At 46.7% G+C, this 14,672-nt stretch overlaps 1 protein-coding gene across 1 annotated transcript; it reads left to right on the top strand.

The window, feature by feature from the left end:
• Positions 1 to 240: 240 nt before the first annotated feature.
• On the top strand, positions 241 to 3,944 carry LOC123164981 (PHD finger protein ALFIN-LIKE 3-like). Its single transcript, XM_044582608.1, has 3 exons — positions 241 to 448; positions 2,734 to 2,956; positions 3,497 to 3,944. The coding sequence occupies exons 1-3, from the start codon at positions 241 to 243 to the stop codon at positions 3,942 to 3,944; spliced, it is 879 nt and encodes a 292-aa protein (XP_044438543.1).
• The last annotated feature ends 10,728 nt before the right edge of the window (positions 3,945 to 14,672 follow it).

The following is a 14,672-nucleotide window of genomic DNA, read 5'->3' as shown; positions in this document are numbered from 1 at the left end:
TGGCCAAAAACATGGTAGGAAATGAAAGAAAACAAATACATCCCGCCCAGAGACTCGAAAGGAAAGTAGTAACCCGCCCGCGTCCTCCGTTCCCCAGTCTTCCACCCTCTTGATGCCGGCTCTTTATAAAGCAGCAAAGCAACAGAGTGCCCCCATAGATCCAATTCCACCTTCCTCCTTCAAGAGCTCCACCTATCTCTGCCAGCCCGCCGCCGGCGAACCTAGCACGAATCTCATCCCATGGACGCATCTCGCGCCCGCTCCTCCTCCAACCCCACTCCCACCAGGCGTCGTCTCACCGTTCCCGTTCATGGGCGGCCTTCACCAACCCCGCTGCCGGCACACCCTGGTGAATGGCGGTCCCGCCCGGCCGTCTCATGGACCGTGGAGAACATCTATGAGGACTTCTCTGGTCGCCGCAGCGCGCTCGTCCAAGCCCTCACCACAGGTACGCCACGGGATGCTCCTTAGTGACACGTTTTTCTCGATATATGTGACGCCTATGTGCTGATGGATCTAACGCCAGTCTCTTCTCCTCCTTGTTGCCATACACGCAGAACAGGATACATTATATGATTTATTGCGCGAGGAAGGTATGTAATATAGAGATCGAGCTGTCCCAGAAATGTTATATCCATTGCTTGTTACAAAATTGTAAATCCGGCAGACAAGAAATTCCAGATCCATTTTTTATTAAAAAATTAGTCATCAGTTCCGTGCTGTTGCACGGGATAGTGGAGTTCTGTATTGAACATGGGGAAACTTTGGCTGATAGTTTGGTCAGTTACTTTTAAACATATAAGTGTGTTTATTTTTGTATTGGACATAGGAAAAAAGCTTTAGATCCCGTATTAGGCAGAGGCTGATAGTTTCATCTGACATGAAAGTTCAGATCCACTTTTTATTAAGAAAAACTAGTCATCAATCCCGTGTTTGCACGGCCTAGTGAAGTTCTGCACTGAAACATGGGGAAACTTAGGATGATAGTTTTGTCAGTTACTTCTAAACATATGACCTTGTATATTTTTGTATTAGACATAGGAAAAAAAAAACTTCAGATCCGGTGTTTATATTAGTATTAGGGATAGGCTGATAGTTTCATCCGACATGAAATCTCAGATCCATTTTTTATTAAGAAAAACAAGTCATCAATCCCGTGATTGCACGGGCTAGTGAAGTTATTTATTTAATTAAACTTAGACTGATAGTTTGATCAGTTGCTTTGAAACATATAATGGTCTTTATTTCTTATTAGACATAGGAAAAAGTATTGAGTTAGACAACTACGGGCATTTGTGGCTGTATTTTTTAATTAGATCCTGCTGTCCCTAAAATTTTAGATACAAAATTGTAAATCCGGCTGACATGAACTCTCAGATCCGTTTTTTTCATGAAGAAATACTAGTCATCAATCCACTGCTGTTGCACGGCCTAGTGAAGTTCTGTATTGAAACACAGGGGAATTTAGGCTGGTAGTCTGATCAGTTACTTTCAAACATATTTCTCTAGAAGAAAAAGGTTATTTTCAGATATACAACCATGTTTATTTCTGTATTAGACGAAGGAAAATGAGTATAGAGTTATAAACAACTCTCTGCATTAGTGGTAGTATTTTTTGCGTGCATAGACTTTTCCAATTGACTAGTGTGTGAAATCAATGCGCGTGATATATATTCTTGGTGTGCTATGCCCCGAATAACTCCAAATTGATAGAAGATGTAACATGGTAGCAATTTTATGAAGGCTGCTTGTGTACTGGTGGGCTATAGTATTGCAAATGCGAAATTCTTTGGTTGATGTATACTTTTTTTTCTCCTTTTCTCCTAAAGAATATGATGGGGTTTGTTCTTAAGTTTTTATAGACATTCAACACTTGTCGCCCACAAAACCTTCAACTGTTTCTAGACTATATCTTTTCTAGGACTCGATTATGCATTACTATTTACATAGAATATTCATGCAAAAGTGTTCTACAAGAGTACATGAGGACATTTATTTTCTCCTGGTCATGAAGAGTATCCATGGTTCTATTTTGAAATATTTTAAATTTTAAGTCACATATTATATACATGTATTTTCACTAAAATACGTCAGATAAATGATATAGTTTTCTATTTATTTTAGTAATGATCAAATTTTTAAAAGAAAATTGTCGGGAAATACAGACTCTAGCTATTTTCCGCCGACAATGCACAGTGTATATAAACATATATACTTGTGTGCGCACAAGCGATCTTTCTCACGATGACATAGAGAAGGCCGGCTTAATTATAAATTAGCCAAAAGTAGAGAGATTTGTATAAATTTGGCAAACATAGAGAACTGCATATTTATCACGCGTCGTAATAGGCTTAAAGTACCGCAAATTCTAAGCCTGCAGCCAGTGATATGAACCTTGCCATCACCAAGCCATATACATGGCATGGGTGCTTCATGCAAAAAATATTTAATTAACTAAAGTGTAGAAAGTACTGCCCAAATGTAAAACAAACATGCAAACTAACAATCTAATCTCCGGCTTTTTTTTACAATAGAGTTGTTTGACATGTACCTACATCAAACCTGTTTGAATAATATAATGACTTTTTGTCAAATCGATGGTTTGGAGAGGTAGTTTTTCTTAAATTAAAGTAAATCTCATATGGTGCCCCAAATTACAATAAGTAAATATAAGATGGCGAGGTGTGCAGATCACTGGCTGATGTAGTGGTGTGATTCATTTTCTCGCTTCAGGTAAAGAGCCAATGTGCTTGTACGGGTACCCGGACGGTAGTTGGGAGTTGACGCTGCCGGAGGAGATGGTGCCGCCAGGCCTGCCGGTGCCGACACGAGGCATCAACCGCCGGCAAGATTATGTGAACCGTTCTGACTACCTGACACTCGTCGCCCACCACTCCGACTCGTGGCTCATGGGTGTCACCTTTTTCTTGTCCACTCATCTCGACGCCAACCAAAGGTACGTTACTGCTACTGCTGCTGCTGCTGCTGCTACTACTACCACCACCACCACCACCACTACTACTTCGTTTCACAAACAGTTTTTTGATGCACTTAACATTTAGGACATTTATATGTGCAATCTACCTCTGAGAAACGTAACCAACATCTCTTTTATAAAGCATGGGCATGTAGAAGAATCTTTGAATGCAGCAAAAAGCGCAAAAACCTGTAACTTCTATCTAACAAAACAGTATGTAATTCCTATGCTTTTAAACAAGCGTATAGAAGATTCTATTTTTTGACATAATATCTTGTTTTTTCCATTGAACAAACAAGAGAGAGAATACAGCTTCAATGGAGCCGTAGTCCTGCAGAACTAATTGTTAGAGCCTCAGCATTAAATAATGGGCTATTCTTATTAGGGGCGATCTTCATCTTTAAATCATTATGTTTTAGTGCTTATATAGTTCCTCCATGCATCAAGAATGTCATGTGTTACATATTGCTTGCGAAGCCAATTGCTGATTTGATGATGTTGGTTTACTTTCTCTTTCAGGATACATTTATTTAATATGGTAAACGAGATGCGAACAGTCCATGACGAATTCTATCTCTCTTACGGTCTTCCTTGGCTATCAACATTTGCGCGATACAATGCAAACAGGGAGTCGAGCGCACCAACTCAAGAGAATGTGTCCAATCCAGACGTAGACTCTATCACACCTGCTGAAGAGAACGTGCCACCTTCTCAAGACTCGATGCATGTTTTGTCTGCTCAAAACAGGGACTCTAGGAAGCCTGCTGAAGACAAACAAAAGGATAATGAAGTTACCGACTTTTGCGGATCTTGTAATGCTCCGTATCATGCCAATGCCTTTTGGATTTGTTGTGACGAATGTGACCAGTGGTTCCATGGCAAATGTGTGAACGTAACTGCCTCTGAAGCAGAACATATCAAAGAATACAAGTGTCCTGACTGCATCCGCGAGGTGATCGGAGAGTAGGATATAATATGTGCACCATTCCTTTATTTTAGGGTATGCAGTCACCCTTTGTATGAAAAATGATTAACTAGAAAGTTAGTGAGAGAGGCATTACATTATTTTCCCATTCCGTTGGGATATATTTAAGAATTCAGTTTACAATGTCTTGAAACAGGCTTTCGCCTTGCTATATTAATATAGCAACCACCTGACAGAACTGTGATATCATTGATGGGCAAACATGACAATCAAGCCCACAAAGAGAAACAAATAAAATGCCAAAGCGATGATTTCCAGCAACCGCCACCACACTCCTATGCCTTTGAATTCCACCACGCTCTATGCCTCTGAATTCCACCACGCTCCTATGCCTCTGAATTCCCGCGTACCAAACAACACCTTCAAGAAGGACTACGACGACAATGATGCTGCTACCCAGACAGATCCTCGGATTTCTGCCGGTACACGGAGAGGAGTGCCGAAAGGGTACACCTCACGCCCTTCAAGAAGGGAGGGGGCGCCCACAAGCGTCACCGTGTTCGTGCCGGCTGAACCGACAAAGATTTTTCCCGACCCCCGCACCGCTGGTAACTGCAGACCAAACATGGTAGTGTAGCACATTCGCAGAAGTATGCCACCGAGCAATCGTCCCAACAAAGAGAGGAGAAGAGTATTTATGGATGTGTTTCTGTCTCACACACGGCCTCATAGCTCTTGTGTGAACTACTGCTTGGGCTTCTTCAAATACTACTACTGTCCTCATAACTATGTTTATTTCTTATTAGGCATAGGAAAAAATGTATTGAGTTAAACAACTAAGGGCATTTGTGGCCGTAGTTTTTAGTTCCTGCTGTCCCAGACTTCTTTGATCCATTTTTAATAAAAAAAATTGTAAATCCGGCGGACATGAAATCTCAGATCCGTTTTTCATGAAGAAAAATTAGTCATCAAAATCCAGTGCTGCTGCGCGGGGTAGCGTAGTTCTGTATTGAAACAAAGGGGAATTTAGGCCAATAGTTTGATCAGTTACTTTCAAACATATTTCTTTGGGAAAAAGGTTATTTTCAGATATACGACTGTGTTTATTTTTGTATTAGAAAAATGAAAAAGAGTATCGAGTTATAAACAACACCGTGCATTATTGGTTGTATTTTTTGCATGCATAGACTTTTCCAATTGACAAGTGTGTGAAATCAATGCGCGTGATATATATTCTTGGTGTGCCATGCCCCAATAATTCCAGATTGATAGAAGATGTAACATTATAGCAATTTTATGAAGTCTGCATGTGTACTGGTGGGCTATATTATTGCAAATGCAAAATTCTTTGGTGGATGTACTCCCTCCATTTCAAAATATAGTGCGCCCGCGCTTCCCGAGGTCCTACTTTGACCATAAATTTAATCAACGAGACCGACTGCGGCGGGAGAAAAGATTATATAATTGAAAACTTCTTTTGAATACGAATTCACTGGTATAAGTTTTGCTCCCGCCACAGTCGGTCTTGTTGGCTAAATTTATTGTCAAAGTTGGCCGCAGTCGGTCTTGTTCTTTCTAGCTGAAAGGTTGCTATCCAGCTACAACCACCATGTTAGTTACTGAGTTCTTTCTATTGCTAAACGAATGACTGACACGTTGTTTAATTTTCAGACCCCGGGGTTGGGGGGGGGGGGGGGGGGGGGGGGCTCCAGGAACATTTGCACATAAATTTTTGCAGTCAAGATAGTGCATCATATCTCCAAATACTTCGAGGTCAATCTAAATGAAATTCAGAACTACGTACGACAGAATTATCCCCACGGGAAGATCATGAAATTATCTACATAAAATTCAGATTGGTTGAGCTACCTCGTGGTAGAACCGGAAATCAATACTTACTATGCCAGGTTCTTCCCTGTCATATCTTCCATGATCTGAACTGCCGAGTTTCAGAAGCTCATAATTATATGCCAGATCGCTCAATCCTGATGAAGAAAAATTCAACAGTTAATTGCATTAAAGTTTTCGATACAATAGTATGTTGTACAAAAATGAGTTAAATGAAGCACTACATGTTAGTATTATAAGATGTTGCTGCTGTTCATACCAGGTAGTTTGGATTACCGTCTGTAGAAAAAGAAGTCTTAATTGCCAGATTTGCTGCCACTACGAGGTACTTCTTGAAATACACAGTAAATGCCATCAGGTGTTTGCTAAGTGTAAATTCAGTCTTCTAATACTATCACACGGTGAAGGCCATAATGTGGGATCGACATAGTAAAGGCCATAAGGTGATTGCTTACTGTAATTTAATAATAAGGGCAGGTAGCGTTTAATACATATTGTTCCCTGTCAGTCTTCTGTTCCTATCACATACGCACACACATGTAATATAATCATCCATGGAGTCGTAGCAAGAAGACAAGGGAGGGTGGGATCTGGGAGGGAAACCAAACCTGTTTGGCCTCGAAGCCGAGACGGCGCACGATAGGCTGCTGCACTTCCTCGTCGTTCCAACTTCTTCGGCATATATACCTCAGACATGATCCTGTAGGCGCCTGGGATCACCAAACCACATGGACTAGTTGGCCAAGCATACCCTTCTTGTCATCACATGCAGTCGAGAACAAAGACGACCTCACCTGCAGTGTCGCCAAAAACATGCTCCCCCTACAAGCGCAACAAATTACCGCTACATTGAAACGTTGTCACCCTTGATCCTTGGCGGCTGCGGCGTAGAGGAACGTCTAGAGAGGTAATTCGAAGGCAGAGTCAGTGCCGTCGAGAGCGTCGCGGTGAGAGGATAGCAGGGGAGCGGCGGCGGTTGTAACCCTTGCCGGGTCCGGTGCGGGGAGAGGGACGTGCGGGGCCAACTTCAGTCAGAGAGCGAATATTCAGGATGAAAAAAACAAAGTGCGAGAGAACCCTATGTGGCGCTCTCCTCACGTGACAAGGAAGAAATGGTCGAGTCAGAATCGGGGAGATTGCTTATTTTTGTGGGATGGATGAAGTAGCGAATAGAGAATTGGAAATGTCGGTAGGAGGTGCGTAGGAGGGGATTACATGAGAGGGGAGGTCGAACGAGGAGGGCTGGAGGGGGTTGAGGGGAGATGGGTTTTATTTGGAAAAATTCGGTGGGCTGAAAATCAATGGGGAGGGTGCAAACTTCGTGGGAGCGGAGGTCAAACAGAACAAACGAAACCAGAAAAAAAACATTTTCGGTAAAAACAAAGATATGTGGGTGGGATTGAAGAAAAAATGTCGAGGGAAAGTTGTGATTATGATTCAATACTAGAGATGATGATAGATAATAAATAGCGTAGTGCGCGGGATTAGCTATTTGTTATTCAGAAATATCTAGTTTTGTTTTGAAAGGTTATCGAGAAAAATCTTCTGTCCGTCTTTAGGAATGTGATATCACACATATGTTGCCATGTCCAAATTTTTAATTACCTAATATTTACATGATTGATTTGAATTGACGCCTACTAAATCAAGAAGGAAAAAAAATGAAAAGGAAGGTCGGGTGAATAGATCCGGGTTTTTAGTGGGAGGGAGAAAAATGCAACATGCAGGGTGGTGAAATGTTGAGGTGAAATAAACCATGCATACCGACCTACCAACTCCCCTTTTAGGAGTGCAGATTTGGAAAGTTATCGAGAAAAAAATATTTAGTCTATCTTTTAGGAAGGTGACCTTACATATATAGTATTTCTCAATTCTTATTAATTACCTAATATTTACGTGATTGAATTGAATCGGCACCTGCCAAAGCAACCATGAAAAAAATTAATCGGAAGGTCGGGTGGATCGATCCGTTTTTTTAGTGGCAGTGAGAAAAAAATCAGCATGGAGGGGTGGTGTTCACCAACTCCCCTTTTAGGAGTAGAGATTTAATAATAGAGATAATGATAGATAATAAATGTGATAGGATGTGGTATTAGCTATTTCTTATTGAGGAATATCTTATTTTGATTTGGAAGGTTATTGAGAAAAATCTTCTCTTTGTCTTTTAGGAAGGTTATCTTACATATATGGTGCGATTTCCGAATTCTTAATTAGATAATATTTACATGTTTGAATTAAATTGGCACCTGTCAAAGAAGGCACGAACAAACGAGAGGAGGATCGGGAAAATTGATTTGGTATTAAGAGGGAGCGAGAAAAACCAACATGGAGGTGGTGGTGGGCGGTGAGGCAAAAACAAAAACTGTCCTACCAACACCCCTTGTAAGAGTAGAGATATTGAGAGAGCTTTGGGTTAAGGACAATGAACTCAAGATTCACGTGGTATGGTTTAACCCTTCGGCCCGATGGACATGACCTAGCTGTTGGCACATGTGGATTAACTGGATGGCCCAGATAAACATTAGGGTCCACTGGGGATATAACCTTTCGACGCCAAATCCTATTCGGTGCCTAAGCGCCAAATATAGGTATTTTGGTACAGGGTGCACACCCCTCCCTGTACCCTAGGTTTCTATAGTGGGCCGGCCCATATGCTCTTTCTCTGTTTCTATAAAAAGAAAAAAGTGCGTGCTACCCACGATTCAAACCCGCGACGCGGGTCTTAGGACTTCAACCCCATAACCACCCGACCAACCGACCTCAAGTATTACATAGTGGTTTATTTGGCCTTTTCTTCTTCTTTCTTTGTTTTTTTCTCTGTCCCTTTTACATTTTTTTCAAAGTCACGAACTTATTTTGTGAAAGAAATTCGTGAAACTTTTTCTTGATAGTAGATGCACCTTTTCGAATTAGATGGACTTTTTTCAAAACTAATGAACTTTTTTCAAATTCAATGAACTTTTTCAAATTCAATGAACTTTTTCGAATTCGATGAACTTTTACAAGTTTGATGAACTTTTTTAAAAACCGATGAACTTCTTTTCATATTTGATTTTTTTATTTTGTGAACTTTTACGAAAATTCATGTACATTTTTTAATTCACAATTTTTTTCAATTTTTTTTCCTTTTTTATTTTTTAAACAACAAGGCTTTTTTGACAAGTGCTCGCAAGAAAAAAAGGCTACCAAGGAGTGGTCGAGCGAGCAGCATTCAAGCGAATGGGCCACGGCCCACTAGGGTGCACGCTTGAGCGCCAGGAAAGTGATCGGGCACTGAAGGCGCCAACGAGGAGGTCTCCCTTTCGACCATAGGGTCGAACCACTCACTATTAGTCATGTCATCGTAGCCCCGGCCAGCCAAGCACCTGCAATTTTCGCCGCGCCAACGCACACGCTTCAGCTTGCGTCGCCGCACCGGCGACGTGTCCGTCTCGGCATCATCCATGGCACCATGTCGCACTGCCCTCCAGGCAACTCATACCGCCGCTCCGGTAGCACGTCTCCGTTGTCCGTGGCACCACAGCCACAACCACGCTGGCCTTTTTTACTGCTAGAGTGAGCGCTCAGCAAGCCGGTGCTTGCCCTGCACCTCATGATGCGAGACGGCTTGACATCTTTCTTGTCATTGTCTACGACACCATAGCTACCACCATGCCGCTACATGCGGCTACTTGAGGCATGAGAGCATCTACAACTGGAGTCCTCAGATCCGCCCCAAACGCCGGGGCAGCTTGCCTGATATTGCCCAAACACAAAATCGCCACCCAACTAGACTTGTCAAATCTAGCCCAAATACCAGGACTGGCCGACACTTCCTATATCCGGCACATATCTGGGGCGGATATGAAGATGTCCAGACGTGCACGTCGCTTAGGACAGACCGCAAGGGGCCATGCGGACAAAAGCATTAACCAGTGGTCTGACGTGCGCCTCCTCAGTTCATCGATGAGGACGCATTGGCGTCGTGTGGTGCCGCTCTAGCATGCTATCTGAGGATACATGTCTGGCTACGTAAGCCGGACAACAAATTCCCAACCATAGACCGCCTCCATTTCTTCCCCACCCACCCCTCCACCGCCGTCACATTTAATCCATCCATCAGCCGCTAACCACTAGTTACAACATGCTCACTCCCGAGCGTCGGCTGTAGCTACTAGAGGACATCCAGGGCATGCGCGAAGATCGGATCGCAGCCAGCCAGCCTCTGGATTCAGTGCAGCCCGAGGAGGAGGAGGTGGAGGTGGAGCCGAAGGAGGAGGAGACGGTCATAGAGGAGGAGGTGGAGGAGGAGTCAGAGGAGGCGCATCAGGCAGATCCGGCGCCTACCGGCTTCGCCATGGTTGATGCAAAGAGTTCGAGGTGGCCTAGGCAGAGGAGGCAACGGAGCAGCAGGCCATTCTTGATTCCCGAGGAGGAACCGGATGTTCGGCCGACTGCCAATGACCATGACGACGGCGGCCCCGACATCAATTTCATCCACATATCTGACGAGAAGGATGAGTAGTGTAGATGGTAGTTGATAGTACATAGATCTTGCTTTTTGCATGGTTTTGTATGAAAATGCTAATTGAAAAATGGCTACTATGGTTGTTCAAGTTGTCATGTCGGGTCTGACCGGTCACTATCCACGGACGTGACCAGGTGTGTTCGGGGGCGTTTGACAACTCAAATTAGGTATCCGTCATTGTAGATGCTCTAACGAAGCCGGAAGTGGTGGTCGTGCTGCTGTCATGGACCGGGGGCGCCCATCCAGCTCTGACCCACACCATTGCCGACACTTGCGGGAACACGAAGTGCATGTCCAGTGCCGGGCATCTCATCGGCATGCGCCCGTCTACACTTAGTATACAGAAGAATGGTCGAACTTAGGTTTACCTCTTGCCCTGTTAGACGAGGTGCAGACCGAACTCTGGCCCCTGGGATTCTAGAACACGTTCATAGGTCCAGTAACAAGTACAGACCGGACCTGTCCATTTGAATATTGACCATGCGCAAATTACATGTTTGTCAGAAAAGATTGGTGGGGGGTTAGGGCATCTCCAACGTTGACCCATAAATTTATTCCGTCATCCATCCGTGCATAGGGGCACTAGTCCACAGATGCGGGAGCCGGCTATCCAATAATGCCTGTATATATTTTAGCCGCTGGTTAAACTAACCGGCCGAAATTCATGTAAATGCGATGGATTTTCATATAAACCGGACGAAATTCCTTATATTTGGATCAATTTTCATATAAACCAGACAAAATTCATTACATTTTTCATATAAACTGGACAAACCCCACACTAAACCTAATCTAAATGATCATCGGCGCACATTTCCCATATCCTACCATGAACCCTAAGAAGTGTTGGTCCGGCAAATGCCTTCGCCTTCTCAAGTTCAGCCTTGATGCTCTCCAGCTCCACCTCCGGAGCCCCGGGAACTACAGCTGTCCGCCCCCACATCGCCGCCAGGTGGCTAATCGTCCATTGATGTTTGGCGCATCAAGTGTGGCTTCGACGGGAGGGAAAGAGTCGTGGCCTTCTTGGGACCCGAGCGGCAGTGACCTACCATGCACTACTCTTCCTTGCTATCGGCGGCGTCCATGGATATATCGGCTTCGTGGTCATGGCAGCGGGCTAGGCGCGACTAGGGCAGAGCGAGCCAAGTCCTCCTTGTTGTCGCTCTTGCCACACACCTCATTCACCACCTCGTCGATCTCCTTTTAGGCGGCCGCCAATTCCGCCTAATGGAGGCATTACCACTAGCAGTCGCGGCAGATGTTACGGGCGGAGTGGTAGCAGTCGACGAGTGCCTGCTGCTCCACCGCGTCCACGTCCGGCATGATAGTCGCGCCGGCGGCGAGTAGCTCCTCCGTGCGTCGTTGCTCCTCGAGGAGGCCGAGGCTGTAGGACCGATCGGCCTGCACTTGTCGGAACCTGGCCTCCTCCTCCTCCTCCCACAGCATGTTCGTGTAGTGCGCACGGGCCTCGCCAATGGTGAAGCCCACACGCACCGGCAAGGAGGGTGGTGCCGCCTCGTCCTCCATTGGGGCGTCATCTGCCTCCATCTGCTAGCCGACCAGTCAACCAGCAGCAATGGAGGTCCTCTCCTTCTTCTGGTCGAGGATATGGTGTCCCAGAGGGCTCTGGAGCATGACGAGGCCATGGAGGGCGTGGTGCGGAGAGAAGAAAGTGAAGTAGGAAGATGACTGTGGCTACCGTCTGGGTTGGTGTTTATATAGCGGGCGGATGGTGATGGGCCACGATAGTGAGGTCAATGTTGGGCGGCAGACGGACAGACGGGTGGAACCAGAGTAGGTTCCTCGACACCGCATATCGTTAATGTAGGTCCGATGAACCGACGGGCGATCATTTGAATGCGGAGTAGTCGGCTGCACCGGGAAGCGGCATTGGTTGTGCTCTCTCGGCCGGCGCACCACTTCAATGCCGGCAGCAGTGAGAGGTCGCATCCGCTCTGGTCGGGCATTAATGCGGCACTGACTCTCTAGAGCAGCGCTGACTGTATCAGGCGGGAAGCGCGCTCGGGTGATGAAGGTTTTTTTTGTGGGCCAGGACAGTCAGACGCGGGCGTGGCAGCGGTCTGGACTGCCCGGCGGACTGATATAGGTCTGTGTTGGATGGCACAACACGTCCAGACCGCATGGTCTGGATGTATTCAGGCGGTATGAGGGTCCGCGTTGGAGATATCCTTAGTTGTTTTAATCCGAACATTTTATTTGCTTTAAATTCGTGCTGATTATTCCTCATAAAGAATAGGATCACATCTCTTATACTCCCTCCGTCCAAAAATACTTGTCGGAGAAATGCATAAAAATGGATGTATCCAGAACTAAAATACATCTAGATACATCCATTTCTCCGACAAAAATTTTCAGACGGAGGGAGTATATTTATACATGAATAATAGAGTAATAATATAAAATTTGGTTTTTTGTGGCAGAGCTATGATTGCTTGGGGTTGCCGCCTAGGCGTCCAAGAGAGACACGCCACCGTTGCTCGAGTAACGCACTACCGTAATGCTCGCACCTTGGCACATACCATGTAGGAGAGAAGTCACCGTGCCATAGCACTACCTCGGTTAGGGCTGGACATCAACGATGCCGACCCACATGCAAAGGGAGTACCCAACCCCTGTCGTCGAATCCCACTTGTCACCAGCTGCCTTAACATGACCCCACCTAGCCGAGCAACAAACATATGGGAGAAAACCCTCCGAAGCCACCGGCAACCATGAAGCCATCAGTTTAGGGCTGAGACCCAATCTAGATGCCAACGCCGGCAAGAACACGACCCAGACCAGCGCGCAGGAAGGGGGATGAAGGAGCGGGTGTCGCTTTGCACACATTCGCCGACTAAGTCGGGCCACCATCCTTGCCCGCTGCTGCACGCCGTCCGCAACACCAATATAGCAATGCCGACCGAGTCGCCCCACTTGACCGTTGCGCTACCACCTCCCTGCGAATCCTTCGCTACCCCAGCCACTGCTCGGCCCCATCATAGAGGGCCGAGCCGGGCTACCCATGAGTCCAGACAAGAGGGGAGGAAAAGCCACTCCCCCAACCCCTGCCGCATGGGCTTCGCCCGGCCGCGCCCACCGGCTACGGCAAGGGAGGAAGGTGGGATTCCTAGAGGGTGGCGGTGCTAGGATTATCCCATACCGCTCGCAGGGACGTGGCTAGAGTGCCGGTTTCTTTTTCTTATGGGAAAGTGGATGTGCACAATCTAGAAAAATGAACTAGAGTTGAAAAAGGAGCATTGGAGTTGGCACTCATCCGGACGAAGACCAGGGCAAAATATGGTGGATGCTAGGCGCCATCCGCCTGCAGCGATTCAAAGAACAGCCACTGGTTGTGCCATCCGATGCATCTTATCAAGGCCGCTAATCTCCTTAGCACGCACCGCTCGTCCACAGTGCACGTCATTGCAGTAGTGACACCCATGCACTGCTCGGAGTAGCATCAGCGGCAACGGCCGTCGACGCCATTGAAGCACGCCCGTCTCCGCGGCATGCCTCGCAACATCGCCATGGCCGTCAAGGCATGGCCGTCGGTGCCATTGAACTGTGCCTCACCACCACTCACATTGAAGCATGCCTTGCAGCATCGCCACGGTCGTCGATGTCGTCGTAGCATGCCTCATCGCCGTGTCCATCGAACCATCGCCGTGGTCGTCGAAGCATCACCACGGCTGTTGACACCATCGAAGTACGCCTCATCGCCACGGCCATTGAAGCATGCCTTGCAGCATCACTTCGGCCGTCGATGTCGTCGTAGCATGCCTGGTTGCCATCTCCATCGAACCATCGTTGTGGTCATCGAAGTATCGCCACGACCATTGTAACACGCCTCGCGGTATCACCACGGCCGTCAACACCATCGAAGTACGCCTCGCCGCAGCCATTGAAACACGCGTCGCAGCATCACCAGGGCCGTCGACACCATCGAAGTACGCCTCGTCACTGCGGCCATTCAAGCTTGCCTTGCAGCACCACCACGACCATCGATGCCGTCATCGCATGCCTCATCGTCGTGTCCATAGAACCATCGCCGTGGTCATTGAAGCATTGTCACTGTCGTCGACACCATCAAAGTATGCCTCGTCGCCGCGGCCAATGATGCATGCCTTGCAGCATCGCCACAGCTGCCGATGTCGTCATAGCATGCCTCGTCGTCGTGTCCATTGAACCATCGCCGTGGTCATCGAAGCATCGTCTCGGCCGCCCCCATCGGCTTGCAGCAACGGTGGCTGCTGTGACCACCCCGTTGCAGGCTTGCAGCATCGACCGCGGCTGTTGCACCGGCGAGCTGTGTGGTTGCAGCACCGGCTGTGGATACTGCATGGGCAAGCTCTGCGGTTGCAGCACCGGCCGTGACTAATTTGCCGGCAAACTCTGCGGTTGCAGCACGACGGCCG

This window comes from Triticum aestivum, chromosome 7D, assembly GCF_018294505.1.
Source record: "Triticum aestivum cultivar Chinese Spring chromosome 7D, IWGSC CS RefSeq v2.1, whole genome shotgun sequence".
Classification (NCBI taxonomy): Eukaryota; Viridiplantae; Streptophyta; class Magnoliopsida; order Poales; family Poaceae; genus Triticum; species Triticum aestivum.
This window is presented reverse-complemented; position numbering and strand designations above follow the sequence as displayed.